We start from the raw sequence: 19,650 nt of genomic DNA, 5'->3' as shown, positions 1-19,650 counted from the left end.
CCAGCTTGCCTCTTTTAGTGGAGATGAGGAATGTGACAAGCCATTGCCCAGGTGCTTGCAAGCCAGGGTCCACCAAGGTTCCTTCTCCCAGAACACTTTCTGGGTTCTGCCCCCCGGATGGCTTGGGAGCTGCACTGAGGGGCTCCCGGTCCCACAAGCAGCATACCCTCGGCCTTCCAGCCTCTGCCCCTTCTGACAAGGAATCTTATAAACAGAACCCAGACCTCTGTTCAATTAACAGAACTGCCAAGTCACAAAGGCCTTGTAGGGCCTGAGCCCCAAGGCCTCAGCACCTGAGGTTCCCTAGGATGGCAGGGCCTGGTCCGCCACCTCTGGCCTGCTTTACCCCACCAAGGGAACAATAGCTTTGTTCTTGAGCAAGAAGCACCAGGCTGAGCCATGCTCCCAGCAGGCTGCAGAAGGCCAAATAATTCTTGTTTCCCCGGAATATCTGATAAAGCACTTCAGGGAGGTGCACACAAGCAGTGCAGTACCAGCATGATAAGAACTTGATTATTTTCTTGGGGGGTGCAGGGGAGATTGGAGGAATCTGATGTTAGCCACTGAGAATCCTTTCATCCCCCAGGCTATGCGGGAGGCCTGCCGCTGCCTGGGTCACAAGCAGCACGAGGCAGAAAGCAACACCACTCCTGTTTGTCAGAGGAAAGCTGACTGCTGCCTGCCTCTTCTAATCTCAAAATCTTAATTTATGGGACGCAGCGAATTTACACTGTCTCTGCCACAATCCCCACCCATTTCCCTGTAGCTCGAAAGCCAAAATTCCACAGTGTTCCAAATAATCCAACCTCTTTGGTTGCCTGTATATCTGAACGGAAATTCCAGAAAAGTTGTCTGGCATGGCAAAAGCTGACCAGTCTTATGAAAATACCCAGAAAGGTGACCCATTTAGTCAAAAGAGCTTTCAGATCTCCATGAGAAAAGGAATTCATGCCAGCATAAAGGGCCTTCAGAGAGGGAGAACAGGAGTGTTGTGTTAACGCCCAGACCTTTCAACAAGCCAGCCCTGCAATTTCTGGGGAGGCTGAGCACCGAGACGGCCGGCCAGACCAGCTTGCTCTCTCAGGAGCTGCGCTGCAGGAGAAGCCCTTGGGGATACAAGTGCAGCCCTAGAGCACACAGCTCGGTGCCGCGGTGCACAGCAACGGACCTGCCCACAAGTCTCCCTGAACGTGAGTGGGAGCCGCTGGCTTGGACTGGAAGCAGGCAGCCATTTGTAACAGGGCTGCCAGACTGATAAAAGTCGAGTGCCAGCCGGGAAAGAAAGCTTCTGCTCAGCGGCAAGCACAACCCAACACACCCTCCTGCCGGTTAATGTTTACAGGTAGCAGAAGGAAACGATGTGGGGTGGGGTCACTGCTGACTGAGCACAGCTGTGCCAATGTCGACTGTCACCAAGGATCTCCCAGCATAGCCGGACCTCAACAAACTCCACCCATCCACACCCATAAGTGGTGGGCACTGCAAACCCCACAGGACTGCAGCCAGGAGGCACCTCCTCACCTCTGGCTTCCAGGCCTCTCAAAGAAAGCCCTGCCTGGCTCCCCAAAGCAGACCTTCAGCTGGTCCCTGCTGTCCAGACCTGCAGTGAAATCACTGCCCCTGGAAACCAAACAGAGGCAGGGAAGGAACAAGAGAGCTGTCTCCAGAACTGCGAAGAAGACCCCCATTAAAGCTCTATGATACCGGAAACAGTGAAGCAAATCGGCCCGCAAAAGTTTTGTTTTGTAGAAGGAAATTTCAGTTTCACATTAATCAAGTTCAAATGATTAGTTTCAAGCAAAATAAAAATGAACAGGACTAAAGCAGTAGAAAATCTCTCACTACAATATATCTATTTTACTTTACAAGTGTGAAACCCAACTTTAACATTAAAAATAAAATTTTTAAAGGCACTGTACCGTTTAATGCAGGCAAGCATCATGCCTGGCACGTGAAGTGAGGCATATTTGAGCCTCAGTTTTCTCACCTATAAAATGGAAATAGAGGGCTTCCCTGGTGGCGCCCTGCCACCAGGTTGCGAGTCCACCTGCCGATGCAGGGGACACGGGTTCGTGGCCCGGGCCAGGAAGATCCCACATGCCGCGGAGCGGCTGGGTCCGTAAGCCATGGCCGCTGAGCCTGCGCATCCGGAGCCTGTGCTCCGCAACAGGAGAGGCCACAACAGTGAGAGGCCCGCATACCGCAGAAAACAAACAAAAACAAAAACAGTAAAATGGAAGTAGATATAAAGCCACTCATTTTGCAGGGTTCATAATAAGGATTGGAAGTAATAAAGGTATGGCACTCAGGACAATGCTTAGCACACAGTAGGCATGGGGAAACGCTAGATACTATTGAATATGTTAGAGGATGCGTGTGCACACACTGCCATTTGGTACACAAATGGCATCATTGTGTGCATTCTTGGTACCAAGGATAGCCAAGGAATATGCAGAGGAGCACAGGTGTCCTCCTTGCCAAGCTGTCCACCTGTGCCAGGTTTTGATGATGGGGGAAAGGAGGAAGTCAACACTGTCAAAATAAACTCTCTTCCTACAACACAGACTCAATTTCCCAAGAAAAGTAGCTAGGCACCTTATAAAAGTAGCTAGGCCACTTTTCAAGCCCAAAAAGAAGAAAGTACTGCTGTTTACCATCCAATAACCTGAGTCAATCTGGTGATTATCGAACATGTTTAATGAAGAACTAGATTTACAACAGTAATGTAAAATGGCTTCTAGTAGAACACCATGAAAGGCAGTTTTAATCTTTTTTAAGAGCAGGAAATAGCATGCATTTAGATGGAAATGGCTCATTCCACTGGATTTATTCATTTGGTTCAACTTGTTGGGGGAAGGGGTTATAATTTTAGATCTACCTCTTTAACAGAGGACAATTAAAGATGAAACCTAAATGCAGAATAATAACAATGTGGAAAAAAAGAAAATGTAGACGTGCAGGCCCTCATAGGGCCTCCACATAGTGTATATGTACCCCAAGGGTGCACAAGATAATCCCTCGGAGCACAGGAAGAACTTCTGTTTGGACTTGTTATCTAAAAAGAAACTAAGCTCTACTGCAGTAACATTTAATATACAGACTGACGGGTAGCATATGTATACAGCTTATAAACGTACATGTATGAGGACAGGGCTCAATTTTTTTTCTTGGCAGGAATGACTTGAGCAACAGTGGAGAGATCCCCAGATTAGATGATCCATTTCAGCTGGGTTCACCTACCTTACCCCCAAGCCCCCTCAAGGAAGATGCTTGATTGGCAGCCTCCAGCCTCAAAAGGCCCTTTGTGAGTCAGCCCCTGCCTACCTCTCCACCACCCCTCCAACCTCCACCTAACACACTCTTCTACTCCTGTGCTCGCCTGACTAACTGTCTGCTCACCTGCCTTATTCTAGTAAAGCTTTAAGTCTCAGCTTAACAGCCCCTTCCTCCAGGAAGCCCTCCAGACAGCCCAGTTCAGCCTGAGGGAAGGTGCTCTTCCTCCCCAGAGGGCTTGTCATTTCAATCCTTGCTACTCACAGGGTGGTCCACAAACAGCAACTAGGAGCTCCCTGGAAGAGCAGAATCCAGGCTTCACTCCCCCTAATCTAGTGAATCAGACCGACATTTTTACCAGACCAACATTTTAAAGTTCCCAGATGATTCATGTGTGCCTGAAGGTTTGAGAAGGACACTCCCTGGTGACTTGTCTCTCCTCTGTGTTCAGCAGTGTGTAAGGCAAGCCGGGGACATGACTCGCATTATTCCTGTGGCCCTAGCACTGAGCCTGGCTCAGAGTTTATCTTTCATTTTCTTGTTGAATGAGGAAAGAAAGAAAAAAAGGATCTTGGGGGTCACCTTCATTAGAGGTTCCAAGCTGGGGGAAGGGAATAGCTAACACACCATACGACAGTGTCAGGACTGGCCAGAGGATAGATGGAAGACAGAGTCCATTATACTAATAATGACAACACCAGCATTACGCTGTAACTTAAACAAATCAAATATAATGCTCTCAGCAACGCTAAGGTAGGAACTATTATTCTCCTCCATTTTACAGATGGGGAAACTGAGGGTCAGAAAGGTTAATGCACTGGATCAGGGTTGCACAGCTGTTAGGGGGCAGAGTGGGGATTAGAATCCTGGCAGTCTAGCTTCAGGCTATACTAGCTTCAGGCATGTGCTGACCCGAAGGCTGCTTATAGAGAAAGCAGGATGACGAGGTACCCTGGCCACACAGCCACTACAAGCAGGGCCCAAAGGTTCCGAACCTGAGCATCCGCTGCCCAAGGAGCAAGGCAGCCATCCTTAACTAACCCATGACACGGCCTCACAGCACAGAACAAGGACCCTCCTCCCCGGGTGGAGGGTGAAGGGGGAGTGCCCAGGAGACATAGTTTGGCTCCAAATCAAAGCTCTCCTTCAGCACAGACTCTCCAAGAATGAAGGCAGCTGCTGACTGGCATGCTGGCCCCACCGGTGCTGGAGGAGCCTGCAGAGGCCCAGCTGCCATCTGGAAATGATTTGGCCCAGAGATTCCTGAACGGGTGGGAGGCTGGAATGACCAGCCGCTCCGAGCTCCCATCCACCTCTCAGAAACAAAGCTGGTGTGAATGGGCCCTGGAGGCAGCCACAACATAACCAGGGGTCACCCCCTTCCAAAGAGGGGACAGCCTCTGGGCAGTCCATAACCCTATTACAGCAACAGGAATCAACATTTGCCAACCAAGCTGGTCTCCCCCGTGTGGTGCCGATTTTAAATGTCCTTTCAGCGTGCAAACCCTCCAGCGTGACTTTTGAGACTATTACTGGACAGCACCTTACTTATTTAACAAACACACAGCACCAACTATGTGCCACGAACTGTTCAGAGCACTTTAAAAAATGTTAGCTTGTTTAGTTTTTATAACAACTTTTAAAGGAGGTAGTTATTATCCCCATTTAAGTTATAAGGAGACCAGTGCACAGAAATTTCTTAATAGCTACTTCGAGGCAAGTAGGATTTGAACCAAGAATCAGAGCTCTTAATTAGCTCACACCAATGTGTTACTTTGTTCCAAATGGCCCAGAACTTGTTAATTCTGACAAAGCACGCTACTTTGCTACCTTTCAAGCATTCTCTGGATATGAACTACATTGCCTGAAAGACACACTGGCATTTGCTAAGTAGTTACAGAAAAGAGCAGAATTTAGGATTATTTGTGCATTATTTTGGTCGGGGTGGGACACAAGGAAGGAAAACAGGGTGAGTGGTTGGGTGACCCACCACCCTGGAAACTCCACCCAGTGACCCGAGGTCTTGGGAACATACACCCCGCCCGCTCTGCGGTGCTGGCCTGGCACAGGTACCTTAAGCAAACATCAGGGTCGGACCACATCCTTTAAAAAGGAAAGAATTCCTTTTCGTAAAGGATCAAGCCAAAACACACCACCCAAACTTCTAGCCTGCCTTGATTGTCATTCTTGGGCTGGGAGACCCCTTCTTCTCCAAGTTGGCTGTGCTGCAGAAAGGCTTTTGGAAAAACAAGTAAATAAACCTGCCAGCTCCTGGCAGACAACTAGAATTAAAATATGCTGAGGCCTCACTATGAACTGCCCAGGATATAAGAAGGAACTTTAACTTGGGGATGGAGCCTAGGATGGGCCCACCTTACAAGGAATCACAAACGTGAACAGCCAGGGCTGTCTTTCAGGGAGTTGTAGGCAGAAAAGCCACAGTGCTCTGGCGACGTTTGACCACCTCATGTCACACAGCTGGCGCCTATAACCCAACTCTAATGATTCCCACAATGAAATACTGCTGGGAGTTATCCAGAGTATACAAAACCCTGTATTAGTTCAAAGATATCTTCCCAGATTATGGAAGTGAAATGCTATCCTGTGAGTAGCAGGAAATCTCAAAAAAAACAGACCAAAAAAACCAGTGAAGACAAGGCGGCCATTCCCCCAGCAAATTCACCTCAACACAAGATGCAACATGCAACCTGAGTCTGCGCACCTCCCGACACGACACTCGTCTCACGGGCCCTCATCACAGTTCAGAGGACCAACCTCATCCCTCACCTAAGGCCTTGCTTTGCTCGAGGCCAGACGCTCAACGTGTGGATGTCCAGCCACAACCCCAACACCCCAGACTTGCAAAACTTGGTGTTAACATGAGCTTTCTGAGGCGGGAAACTGGTTGTATTTTACTCATTTCTGACACTGAAAGGTAGGTCAGTTAAGGCTCAATTTCAACAACTCGGCAGACCTGGTTTACCAGCTGGGTGACCTCCACAAGTGACTTCCCTCCCGTATCCCCAACTTTAAATGGACGTACTAACACTAACAACCAGCGCAGTAATAACAACAAACATTTTCTAAGCACTTGGCCAGGACTGGGGCAAGCCCTTAACCCTCCCAGGGACTTGCTAAAAGCAGATCATCATATAACAAGGAAACCAGAACTCAAGGATTCAAGGTGGTGATCAATGGGGTGGGTGATGAACAGAACACGCTTAACACCGAGTGGGTGCCCCCAAATTGGAGCACGTGTCACTGTCAGCACAAGGTAACACAGTGTAGGCAGTGAAAGCTTGAACTGAAGTCCACGCTGGATGTGAATTTTTTCTGAAGGGCCTTTACCCAGCATAGCCTCAGGAGCAGAGGGAAGAGGCCTCAGGCATTACCTGCTCAGGAGTCCTGGCACTTGGCAAGTTTCCCTCCAGCCTCCAGAGGCTGGAAAACCTGTTTGTTGTAAGGTCCTTCTGGAGAACACTTAGGCAGCCAATGACGGGAGTCATAAATGTGGTCACAACCTTTGACCCATGAATGCCACCCTGGAGAATATGATCCAAGAAGTTATTTAAAAGGAAAAAATAAAATAAAATGATGTAAATCATGGTGGGAAGCGGTCCATAGGCCACAACCAGGGAAGGGGAGGCGAACCCTGGCACGTCAGGACGATGGAAGACGCTAGGGCCTGGTTGGGTTCAGGAATGAAAAGCATGAGGATCAAGGAGGAAAAGTAAGGGACCAGAAAAAGTCTAGAATGAGACCCCCAGTTTCGGGGCACTGATGGGGAGCCATGCTGGAGGCAGCTGCAGCCTCCATAAACAGTTGCTAAATTAGGCAGTCCAGGGTTTTCTGGTGCTGTGGTTTGGGTTTTGTTTGTTTTGTTTTGCTTTTTAAAGAGATTTCATGTCATGTTTGGATACTCCTGCTTTACTTTAAGTTTCTTTGTTCAGTTAATTAAATAAATATACAGTTTTAAAGCAAAGAAGAGATCCGAGTTGAGCCCAGCCAGCCCTTGAGATTCCTCCGAGGGAAAGCTGGTTTCTGCAAAGGAAAGAATTCCAACAGAAATCTGAGGTTCTCCTTCCCTCGTTACACGAGATGGGCCCACAAAATAAGACAGCGTGCCACCCGGCTTCCCTCTGCAGAGAAGCTGCCCTCGTTGGGGAGGCTGACTGGGCCGTGGCAGCTGCCTGGACCCAGGAAGCAGCCCTACCTGCCAGGACAGGTGTGGGGGAGGACGGGAGAGAGGACGGAGGAGGCTCAGCCTAAAGGGAACCCGTCCTAGGCAGGAGAAAGTCCCAGCAGCCACACCCATGGCCCTTTCTTCCTGTCAGGGTGTCACTCTAAGGCCTGGTTTCCTCAGGAACAGACCTGAGACCCAGCCCTTGCTCCTCCCTGGCAAGAGGCTCACCTAGCAGAACACACACACACAACATAGGTGCACACACATTCTCTGCACACTTACATGCTCTGCACACACACTCTACACACTCGCACACTACACACCCCCTGCCCCTCCCATCACGGCCTCCACCCTCAGCAGCCTTGTGACCTTTCCCGAAGCCCTCAACCAGCCCAGGTCATAGTGGGACCTCACTCTCATTCTTCCTCCCCAGTTCCAGGGGGAGAGGAACCCGACACCAACTCCCTCCCTCCTCTCAGGAAGATCTTGGTGTGGGGAGGGCGGGGAGAGGAAGGCAAAGTCTCCTTTAATTGTCACCCACTTCCTTCAATTCTCCGCTAGACCCTCGCTAGCTTGGGCAAGCCCATTAACCCTCTGGACCTCCTTGTCTGTAAAATGGGTCTAATGACGCCCCAGCTCGCAGCATGTGTAAGGACCGAAATAAGGCTGTTGGAAGCCTGTTAGAAGGCTGCGCACTAGCTGGAACTCCCTACAAGGCGGCAGTTACTGTGACCACCACCATCTCTAAATTATACCTTCAGCGGCGGAGCAGCCGCGGCGCAGAGCCAGAGCTGAGCTGGGAGCAGAGGGAGCGAGGAAGACACACCCCCCCGAGGCTCCCCTTCCCACCTCGGGGCCCCCGCGCCTTTCGGCGACGGCGAGGTCCCCATCTCCACCTGGCGGGAGGGCCCCAAGTTCAGAGAACAGTCCCTCCCCAGGCCTCCCTACCTGGCCTCCGAGCCAACGCCCATTCCGCGGCCGCCGAGCGCAGCGGCCTGGGCGCAGCTGGGCGAGCACTCCGGGGAGCGTCTGACTAGGGCCCCAGCCCCAGGGACGGCGGACCAGAGGTCTCCAGTCCCCCAGCTCCCGCAGAGGCACCCCAGGTGCAGAGAAGTGCCACAGCTCCACTTCTCCCCGTGCGGCCCCAGCCCGAACCTTCAACCCACCGCCCCCCAGAGACGCACTGCCGGGGCGCACGGCGCGGAACTCTCACACGACAGCAGCACCCCAGGGGATGGCTCCCAGGAGGGGGCCTAGGGTCCCTTTGTCCTCATCCCTCGGGGACGACGTCCCCCGGCCTCGGAGCCCACACTCAGCCCGCGGCTGCTGGGCGCCGTGGGGTCGCGCGACAGGGAGCTTCAGCCCCCGCGGGGTCGCACGCGCGGGGGCGCGAGGTGTACATCGCCGGCGCCTGGCCCAGCCAGGGCACTCACCGATGGACACGAGCTTGATGTTCTCACGGTCCAGGAACTCGAGCGCCACGGACACGTTCTCGAGCTGCATCTGGCGGAAGGTGGGCCGCTGGTGGTACTTGCGGTACATGTGCTTTTGGCTGAGCACCTCCAGAAGCGCGATGAGCCGCAGCCCGTCGCTCAGGTCGGTCTGCAGGTTCCCTATGCGTTTGTTCACGCACTTGAGGTGCTCGTTGCACCAACGCGTGAACGTGTTCTGCTGGATCTTCTTCCACGGCGCGTCCTCCGCCAGGTCCTTCTCAGTCACCGGCATCCTGGCGGCGGAGAGAGCAATATGCACAGCGAGCTGCCGGGGACAGGCGTAGGGAGGCCCAGGGGCCGGGGAAGCGAAAAACCGAAGCGGAGCGGGAGCGGGAGCGGGGCTCGAACTCGGTGCTTCCGAAGCCGCGGCCGGGGCTGCTCTGCGCTCGCCTGCCCGTGGCCGCGCGAGGCGTCTGGCCCCGCGCCTGCGCATTGAGCCGACCCGCCCCTGAAGCCCCGCCCCGTCCCAACCCTCTGGCGGGAGTTCCCGGGCCACGCTCTCCCCCTGCCGCTCAAAGAGGGCACTGCGTCCCGCGAACTGCAAGGCGTCCCGGGACGCCGCGCTCTGTGCTCACAGCCTCCGCTAAAGGAAGCTAGGCGGGAGACCCGCCAGGAGAGGGTCACCCGGACCCAGAGTGAGGGGACGTGCAGAGGTAGGAACCTGGACAGAATGGGCAGGGACGGCCGTCTGGTTCACGCGGGAGGGGTTGGCGGGGAGGGGTATTTCATCCACCTACAGGTTCAGTAAGGTTTAATAAGGGCTTTATTGAGCTCCTGCTGTGTGCCAGCCTCTGTGTTAGGCGCTGGGGACACCGTGAAGGAAATGGACAACTTACATTTCATCTTAACTAAACTCATATGAATTATAATATCATTCATAGCATTTATTGAGTGCCTACTCTATGCCAGCCTTCTTAGCGCCTGCCAACCAATGGTAAATAAGAAAAATTTATAACTTAACCTTGAGGAGCTCATAGACTAATAGGAGAGAAAAGTATAAATCAACTATCACAGACAGCTTAATGGTACTGATAGAAATGAACAACAATTTGCTGTGTATATTAGTTTCCCAATGCTGCTGTAACAAATTACCAAAACTTTGTCTTTGAAAAAACCACACATTGTTGGCACTTCCCTGGTGGCACAGTGGTTAAGAATCCGCCTGCCAATGCAGGGGACACGGGTTTGAGTCCTGGTCGGGAAGGATCCCACAGGCTGCAGAGCAACTAAGCCCATGTGCCACACCTACTGAATCCCTTGCACCTAGAGCCCATGCTCTGCAATGGGAGAGGCCCGCAGAGAAAGCCTGCGTGCAGCAACGAAGACCCAACGCAGCCAAAAATAAACAAACTTCAAAAAAAACATACATTATTATCTGTAGTTTAGAGTCTCTCACAGGTCTCACTGAGCTAAAATCAAAGCAATTGGCAGGATGCATTCCTTTCTGGAGGCTCTAGGGAAGAACCCGTTTCTTTGCCTTTTCCAACTTCTAGAAGCTTCCCAAATTCCTTGTCTGAGGCCTATTCCTCCAACTTCAAAACCAGCAACACCAGGCAGAGTCTTTCTCATGCTGTCATCTCAGGTTATCCACAGACACATCTTCCTCTAATTCTTTTTTTTTTTTTTTTTGCAGTACGCAGGCCTCTCACTGCTGTGGCCTCCCCCGCTGCAGAGCACAGGCTCCAGACGCGCAGGCCCAGCGGCCATGGCTCACGGGCCCAGCCGCTCCGCGGCATGTGGGATCCTCCCGGACCGGGGCACGAACCCGCGTCCCTTGCATCAGCAGGTGGACACCCCCAACCACCGTGCCACCAGGGAAGCCCCCTCTAATTCTTTTAAGGACCCAGCTGGGAAGAGGGGTTGGGCAGGATGAATACATATCAAGGGCTTCCAGCCCTAGGAGAAGTCAGCAGATTTGTGGTGACATTCTGTAACAGGTCATTTGTATACAAGGTGAAGTGCTTTCTTCAGACAGATTGCCGCACTGGAAATGCTCAAAACCACCTTGGGGGAAAGACAGTATTGCCTGGCCCTGGCCCATTGTTGGGATCAGTAAGTATCTGAAGTCTCATTCCCCTCCTTAGTGGTTAAGTGAAGACACGTGCTGGAGGTCAGCTGATAAGCACTAGACAAAGCTGGACTTGTACCTGGGTTTAACACCAAAGTCTGTACTATGCCTCAAAGACCCCATGCTGTTCCCAGCCTGGGCCTTGCCTTTGTCCACACAATCTGACCAACAGATTCACTAGAGGCAGTTTAGGTAATCTTACTTACCCCATGCCCAAGGCTTCTGGTTCCTCATGCTTTCCTCCATCCAAAGGCATCCATCAAAACTTATCAGCCAGCGTCTCACTCCGAAGGGGACCTCCTCCCTGCTAGGTGAGACTGGAGCTAATGTGATCAACTCAGCTCACTCAGCAGCTGATAATGTACTAAGGTTCTCCTTTCTTATGAGATATTTCTGTTTTCACCAGGTCTTGACACACATAACTAAATAAGTTCTGCATCTAAATATCCAGTCCACTTCACTCTGAGCTGAGACATCCCTGTCTTAGGATGAAGCTGGTGATTCTCTCCAGTCAATCAGAAGACACTTAAGAGTTCCCTAGGAAGCAGTTTATGGGGAGTGAAGGGGATTCAGCAACCTTGGTGGAGGGGGGTGGTCAGTGGCTTTGGTGACAAGGAGAGGAAGCAGACAAGGTCTTCAAATGGCTCTTTATCAATATGTGATAAAAGATGAGGGCTGAACAACTCAGGGCAGGCATTTCTGCAGGGAGCGTTTTAGCCAATGCATTCCACAGTTTTGCTGACAAGGCCTTCACTTCAAACACCCAATCTGTTTTCTAAATTTTTTTCCTAGGCTTCTTTGATCTCTTCTTGGTAGAACCATCCAGAATGGAAGAGTATAGGGAAGCGAAAGGCTCAGGCTTTCGGTGTGAATTCTGGCTATCCTGGCTCGATGACCTCGAACAAATAACCTCAGCAAGCGTGTTTTCTCATCCGGGAAATGGAGCCAACACATCAACTCCTGGGGTTATTAAATAATGCAAGCAAAACTCTTAGCAGAGTGCCTGGAATACCATCAGCGCTCAATAAATGTAACTGAAAACTGGGCAAAATTAACAGAGACTTCTCAACCAGACGCTGAAAAATCTAGAATTAGCTGCATTTTCCCAGACTCCAGTCTGTCTCTGTAAGAAGCCAAGGCTCCTCTCCATGTCTGTTACCCACAGATGTTGACACCAATCTGTTCCAGCCCCGCGAGATCCCAGTCAGAAGGAACTGACAAAGAAAACATAAGTCGAGCAGTAACCCCTACATGTCAGGATGGACCTGACAAGACAACAGCAAATTCACAGACATCCACAAGGAAGAGTCTACCTGTACCTGAAGATGAACATCGGGTGGAAGGTTGGAGCACTGTGAGCCTGCTTCTCAAAGTTGTGCGATTTGCCAGGTCAGCCCATGGGAGTAGGATTGGAGGGAGCTCTTCTACCCAGGCAAGCGTGCAGAAGTTCCTCCAATCCCACCTCCAGGCCTTTGCTCAGGCAGTGCTCTCATCTCTCCCCTCCAACTTGGAAAAAGCGTGCCCATCCCCCAGTCCCCTCACCCTCACAGCTTGTGTGGTCCCAATGCTTGTTTTATGCTGAAGTTTACTTGCTGTTTTCACTTGCTGAAGGAGGGCAACTGTCATCTCTGTCCCCTTGCAAGATGCAAGGGTTTTAAGACCTAACAGAGCCTGCACTGTCCAACATAAGTATGATGAGAGCCACACTGTAACTTTAAATGTTCTAATGACACCAAAGAGTTATTAAGTACCCTTTAAAAAGTAAAAGGGAGCTTCCCAGTTTCCATCCCTGGTCTGGGAGCTAGATCCCACGTGCACACCGTACGTAACAAGGAGTTCACGTACCACAACTAAGGAGCCGGTGAGCCACAACTAAGGAGTCTGCCTGCCACAACTAAGACCAAATGCAACCAAATAAATTAAAAAAAAAAAAGATGTGTAATAATAATAGTGGTAGTATAGTTGTAATAGTAATAATAATAACAGAAGCTTCTGCTTCTTAAGTAGTGTTATTCTCATTTAATCATCACAACAACTCCAGGAGGTGTTGTTATTATCCCCATTTTACAGGTAAGGAAACTGAGGCTGAGAGGAGTAGTCATATGCCTAAGGTCACAGAGTGACAGAGACTGGATACTAAGTAAAGACTAAGAAAGGCAATAGTCATGATTAAGAGCAGAGACCTGCAGCTGCCCCTGACTTTATTTCCTTACCTGTAATCTACATTAACAATGTACCTCCTAGGAGTTTCTGACAAATGGGAAGCTAGATGTATAGCACTTAGCATGTACATGTCAGCTGAGAGAGCTGATACTCCTATTATTGTCATGATTATGTGACAATGTGAGTGGACATCAAAGAGGAAGACTGAAAGTTCCAGGTTTAGAAGCCTGCTTTCCAAAGGGAACAGAGGCGAAGATGAAGAACCAGGACTTGCAAAATAAATTTCTGTTCTCCCCAGATGCATCTTTCCCCCAGGGCAGGGTCCTTCTCAGCTGTAATTTTACACCAATGTCCACACCCTGCCAGAAAGAAAGAGAGCAAAATGTAAACGAGAATATTTGCTCTGTCTCCACCCCCTAGAGAAAGAGGAACTGGTTCTCTTCGCAGCTCCCTGGAGAAGTGGGAGGGTTCACGCTCCACTGCCAGCCCCGACTGCAAAGGTCCTGGGACCATGTGAGTGGGGTGCTGGAAGGAAGCCCACTCTGGTGGGGAGAGCGGGGAGGGCTGCTGGGAGATCTGGCCTTCCCCCAAAAAAGGTGGCAAAAGGCAGCAGCAGTGTTCCGGGGCCCCACTAGCCAGCCCTGCCCTGAGATTAGGTGAGGCAGCTGCTGGGAGAAGGCACAGATCTTCACCCCACTCACCCACCTCCTAAGGTGGAAATCAAAATGGGCAGAGCAGCGATCACGAAAGCCATTCTTTACTGGATTCACACAATGGGCTACATGACTGTGGTTTTAGCTCTATTCTCTCCTTTGATCCTACAGCTGTAGTAACTGGCCACTTCCTAGTGCTAGATACTAAGCTAAGCACGTCCGTGAGTTATCTTTTCTAATCGTCTCAAAAACACTGTGAGCTTGGTGCTATTGTTATCAGCCCAATATTACAAGTAGCGAAATTGAGGCTGCAAAAAAAAAATCAGTTCACTTTCTCAGAGTCCCTTGGGAATGAGGTGTCAGATTCTGGATTCAAACCCTGGTCTCACCAACTCCAGAGGCCAGTTCTGAGTCTCTAAGCTCATCAGGCTCTCAGAGCCCACAGCCCTGACTTCCAGGAGCACAGTTTGTCCAGCGATGGCAAAGGAATGAAGGCAGTGGCCACTATCCGCTGGACATCTGTGTTGTTCATTCAGCAGGTGCGGGAGTCAGGGTCTGCTGAGGACCTTGGCTTCCTCACTCGAGGCCTTCCCTTCCCAGCCCAAGGTGGAGCTCACTGCCCCATACTGCACCCCAGACTTGCTGGAATCACCAAAAAAAAAGAAAAAAGAAAAATTAGTTTGCAAATGACTGGGCCCTCTTCCCCACACAGTCTGGCTTTGGCTTCTTTGGCAGATTTATGTGTAGGTCTGGTTTGTTTTTTTAAAGTGCAGACAAATGCCACAGGGCACTTTTCAGCTAAAGAAAACCCTGTCTAGCCGCTGCTCACCTGGCAAGCCCAGTCTGTCTTCCAACTGGAACAGAACTGCCCCTTTGTGGATGGCTGGACAGCTGACAAAGCCCTTTTCCATCCTTATCTCATCCACTCCCTCCGCCCCCACTGCTCCGCGGGCCAGGATTAGTAGTATTACTCTCAGAGCACTCAAGGACAGGGACTATTTATCCCTAGGGTCTAAGAGAGTGGAGGCACTGAATTGCCGGGAAGGAGGCTCCAGGCCACGTGGTTAGCTAGAGGGTCAGAGCTCAACGTTGTGTCTTCTGACTCTAAAGCCTTCTCTAGGGCTCCTTTTGGATATTCAAGGGTGTTTACTGCACTGTCTGTAACAGCCACAGGCCCCTTACTGGTGGGTCCCTCATATGCACTGTAGCCTTGCTCCTCCGTGTGGTCCCGCCAGCAGCTGGGGCAGTACCGGGGGGGTGTGCAGAACCTCAGGTACCACCCTGGACCTGCTGAATCCAAAGCTGCAGTTTAACAAGATCCCCAAGGCGATTCCTGTGCTCATGAAAGTTGCCAAGTCCCACATTACAGTACGTCCATCTGGTGGACCACCTTGCCACATTTTACAAAAGGATGTGATGGACCTACATAGGCTGATGTAAAAGGATCTCAGAACTTATTGCTACGTGGGGAAAAAGAAAAGCAAGTTACAGATCAAAATGAATTTGTATGATTCAATTTGTACACACATTAAAAAAAAAACACGTTAATATATGCACAGAGTTGATCAGCCAGGCAGCCTATTAGGGTGCTAGTCTAGAAGGGGAACCCCAACAGCACTGAACTAGATCAAAACACAGTGCCAGTTAACTCAGGTTTCCACGCGGGACAGACCTGTGGTAACCAGTGCTCAGAGGGAAATAGCCTCCTCTGGGGGAGACTAGAACATTCCCTTCTTCGGCACTAGGAGCAACTCTAGGCTGTGCCACCGTGCCAGAGTCCAGCTCAGCTAGGCGACGATCCTCTCAGGTCCGTGGTCTGTCAGCTTAATCCTTGGTCAGAGATGTGTGCCTCCCCAAGACCTAGTGATCTGTTAGTGCGTCACCTGAATCTTAGCCCATAATACAGCCCCCAAGAAACTGACTGCTTAGACTTCCCTGGTGGTCCAGTGGTTAAGACTCCGTGCTTGCAATGCAGGGGACACAGGTTCGATCCCTGGTCAGGGAAGTAAGATCCCACGTGCCACGTGGCGCGGCCAAAAAAAAAAGAAACTGACTGCTTGGACGACTGCAATTCCAGGACAATTCCAAGTAAGTTAAAAGGTCAGATTTCATTCTGTGTACGTAATAAATTCTTTGTTTCAAAAAGAAAGAGGAATGATCTATTTTATTAACAGAAAATCAGTTTCTCCACATCTTGCCTAAGTAAATTTTGAACCACTGTTTTTAAAATATCAAGTTGAGGGGATGCCAAATTATAAGCCTGCCCAGGGCACCTCTGTGTCTCAGTCTGGCTCTGTATGTGCATAAAAAAAACAACAACAAAGAAACCTTGGAAGGATTTATAGGAAACAGTTAAGCAGGCCAATCACTAGGAGGTAGAATTATAAGAAGTTTTACTTTTTACCTTAACGACTTTCTTTCTTCCTTAAATGTTCTGAAACATGCACTGTTGGTGGGAATGTAAAAGAGTAAAGCCATTTTGGAGAGCGGTTTCTTCAAAAGTTAAACGTATGATCCAGCCATTCCACTCCTAGGTAATTTACCCAAAGGAAATAAAAGCATGTGTCTATAAGAGGACTTGTCCTTGGATGTTTGTACCAGCTTTATTTGTAATTACCCAAAACTGGAAACATCCAAAGGTCCATTTAACAGGTGAATGGATGAACATACTGTGGTGCATCCGTAAAATGAACTAGTCAGTACTCAGCAACAAAAAGTAAGGACCTACTGCCACACACAGCAACACAGACGAATCTCAAAATTATTATGCTCAGTGAAAGGAGCCAGGCAAAAAAAGAATACATACTGTGTGATTTCATTTGTGTAAAACTCTAAAAAATGCAAGCTATTTATAGTGACTGGACAGCAGATCAGTGAGTGTCTGGGGATGTAGGGGGTAAGTGGGGAGGGATGGGAGGGAGAGATTACAAAAAAGTATGAGGAAACTTTGTGGAGTGATGGATATATTCCTCATTTTGATCATAATAATGGTATCATGAATATATATTTGTGTGTGTGTTTATGTATATGTGTGGGTGGGTGTGTAAAAACATCACATTATGCACTTCAAATACGTGCGTGCCGTTTACTGTAAGTATATCATGACAAAGAAGAGAAGAGAGAAAAGAAAAGAGGTAGGGAGGGAGGAAGGGAAGGAAGGGAGGGAGGGAGGGAGGGAAGAAGGGAGGAAGGAAGGAAGAAAGGAAAGAAAAAAAAACAAGTCTTTTTTAAGTTTATGAGTAGAAAAAAGCAAAGGCACACCCACATTAAAATGTGTGCTTTTTCACTTGTAAATCTCCTGGTCTCCTCTACCTATCATTGCAGAAAATGCATCAAATGTGATCTTTAATTCAGCTCATTTTAAGACTATCTGTTCCTTTCTCTCCCCCATGTCCCCCACCAAGTGAAGCGGAATCCTGCTGAAATGGAATCAGATAAGGTTTCTTCGCTCCACTATGGCCCCCAGCTTCTCCCCATGGAGGTTACAGGCTGCGAGGAATGTGATGGCATGTTTAGTTTGGAGCAGACTTTGGCCAGTAAATACACTCTCAGCTCAGACCAGAATCAGCCCTGATAGAAGATAGGCCCTTCCAAAATAGCTGGAGGTCAGTCCTCTGTCCAAAAGCTCCATGTAGATCTTTAACAGTGAGGAGAGGGGAGGGGAGGGGAAGGCGGTAACCACAGCATTCTCCTCAGTATCACTGGAGCCTAACTGGGAAAGCTCTTGGCTACAGAAACTCACTGAGAAGTAACAAGAGAACAATCAGAACATGGCTGACCAAGCTTAACGAGGTCTCTGAAGGTCCCCCGTTCTCCAAGTGTGAGAGGTTTGCACCTCTGTTGGCCTCAATGGTTGACCAGCCATGTGATCCCAAGTTGGTTAGGACCAGAGGGAGTCCACTGGACCAGATGGCTTTCTAGAATGCAAAACTCTAGTAACAACAATGATAATCATGACATCTGGTGCTGAGCACACATCTATTGCCACGTTTAATCCTTACACAACTCCATGAAGTAGGAACTGAGTCCCAGAGAGGTTAAGCAAGCATCCTGTTAATAGGTCTGACTCCAGGGCGCATGCTCTGGGCCATAGCACCACACTGCCTCCCAGGAAACCATGGGAAGTCCAGGCATGGCAGAGATTCTGGACTCAGACCCAGGTTCAAATTCCCATTCTGCACTGATGAGTTATGCAGGAATAATAATAATACCTACCTCACACTTGCAAAATCACGTGGGTAATGAGGGCGGAGCATAGCAGGTGATCAGGAAGTGGTAGCTGCCATCATTTTCATTATCATCATCATCACCGTCAGTGTCCAGAAGACCATCCAAAGCTGCTTCTCAGTAAAAGAAAAACAAGGACCAGCACTGTAAATAGTAAAGGCTGAGGCTAGGACCGGAACCTAGGCAGTGGCTTGGAACCTGTGATCCAACAACTACAAATTTTAATTGCAGTATTATATTTTCCAGTTCTGGGACTTCCATTTAATTATTTTTTATAGTTTCTAGTTTCCTGCTGAAATTCTTATCTAATTTTTTGAATGCATTAATCACAGTTATTAGAGTCTCACCTCAAGCCTGGGGTTTTATTAAGGAACCGCCACCATGGGTCAGTCCTCACTCCAATTTTCGTTCCCCCAGACCTTGAGACACCAAAGCCCTGCCAGCTTCTCAGCCTCTCAGCTGCCCCAGTCAGTACACTCCTTGAGGAGAAAAGCAACTCCCCAGTTACAACTCCCTTGTCTTTCTCAATCATTTCTAGGTGCTCTCGACAGGAGGGGTGACCTGATACTAGCTCGCCTGCCGTGGTCAGAAGCAGGAGGCACCAGCCCTCCCCCCAACCCCATCCTCTTGCTGCTTCTCTGCCAACATGGATAAAGGCTGCAAAATTAAAAAGCAAAAAGAGAAAAATAGGTGATATTGCAGTTTTCAAAGCTGTGTTATTTACTTATTTGGGCGACATTTTTCTCTATTTTATTTCAAGAAATACTACACAATATAGTTCCTGAAGGAAATGAATGATAAAAGCTGCCATTTATTGAGCACTTCAAAAGGTCTTCATTGTTTTAAGCATTTTACATGTATTAACTCAGTCCTCATTAAAAGGCTGAGAGTAGGTTTTGCCATCTCCACTGCCATGGCTGAAGGAGCCAAGGCCCAGAGAGGTGAAGACATTGGCCCAAAAACACACAGCTTTTTTTTTTTTAACATCCTTATTGGAGTATAATTGCTTTACATTGTTGTGTTAGTTGCTGCTGTATAACAAAGTGGATCCGCTATACGTATACATATATCCCCATATCTCCTCCCTCTTGCATCTCCCTCCCACCCTTCCTATCCCACCCCTCTAGGTGGTCACAGAGCACCGAGCTGATCTCCCTGTGCCATGCAGCTGCTTCCCACTAGCTATCTATTTTACATTTGGTAGTGTATATATGTCCATGCCACTCTCTCACTTCGTCCCAGCTTACCCTTCCCCCTCCCCGAAGACACACAGCTTGTACAGCATAGAGCAGAGACACAGACCCAGGTATGGCCAAACATTCTTCTTTGTGACCTAAGAGCAAGGCATGAGTAATTATAAGGAATTCGAGTATCCGGACTTGAAAGGGCAAGAAAGCCCGAAAAAATTTGCAGACCACCAGAAAGAAAATGGCTAAGGAGGATGAAGCAATGTCTTGGGGCAAGAAAGAGTTCTGAGCTCTGTTTGGTGAGCCCCAGCTTTGAGGACAGGTAACTTTGCCTCAGTGTCTTCATTTGTAAAATGGAAATGATAAAAGCATTCATCTTACCCCGTGCGCTGTTCATTCCAGG

At 49.3% G+C, this 19,650-nt stretch overlaps 1 protein-coding gene and 1 non-coding gene across 5 annotated transcripts in view; one reads left to right on the top strand and one right to left on the bottom strand.

The window, feature by feature from the left end:
* Nucleotides 1–9,340, bottom strand: part of FLNB (filamin B) — a 139,201-nt gene extending 129,861 nt beyond the window's left edge. For all 4 annotated transcript variants that reach the window (XM_060022749.1, XM_060022750.1, XM_060022751.1 and 1 more), the window contains exon 1: nucleotides 8,890–9,340. In XM_060022749.1, coding sequence (XP_059878732.1) covers nucleotides 8,890–9,181 — 292 coding nt within the window. In that variant the 5' untranslated portion in view covers nucleotides 9,182–9,340. The remainder of the gene's footprint in view (nucleotides 1–8,889) is intronic.
* A 6,425-nt stretch (nucleotides 9,341–15,765) lies between these two features.
* TRNAC-GCA (transfer RNA cysteine (anticodon GCA)) lies at nucleotides 15,766–15,838 on the top strand. The gene has a single exon. It is a non-coding gene; the product is annotated as a tRNA-Cys (tRNA).
* Nucleotides 15,839–19,650: the final 3,812 nt, after the last annotated feature.

This window comes from Delphinus delphis, chromosome 10 (assembly GCF_949987515.2).
Source record: "Delphinus delphis chromosome 10, mDelDel1.2, whole genome shotgun sequence".
Lineage (NCBI taxonomy): Eukaryota > Metazoa > Chordata > Mammalia > Artiodactyla > Delphinidae > Delphinus > Delphinus delphis.
The sequence above is the reverse complement of the archived record's forward strand: the minus strand, read 5'-3'. Positions and strand labels throughout refer to the sequence as shown.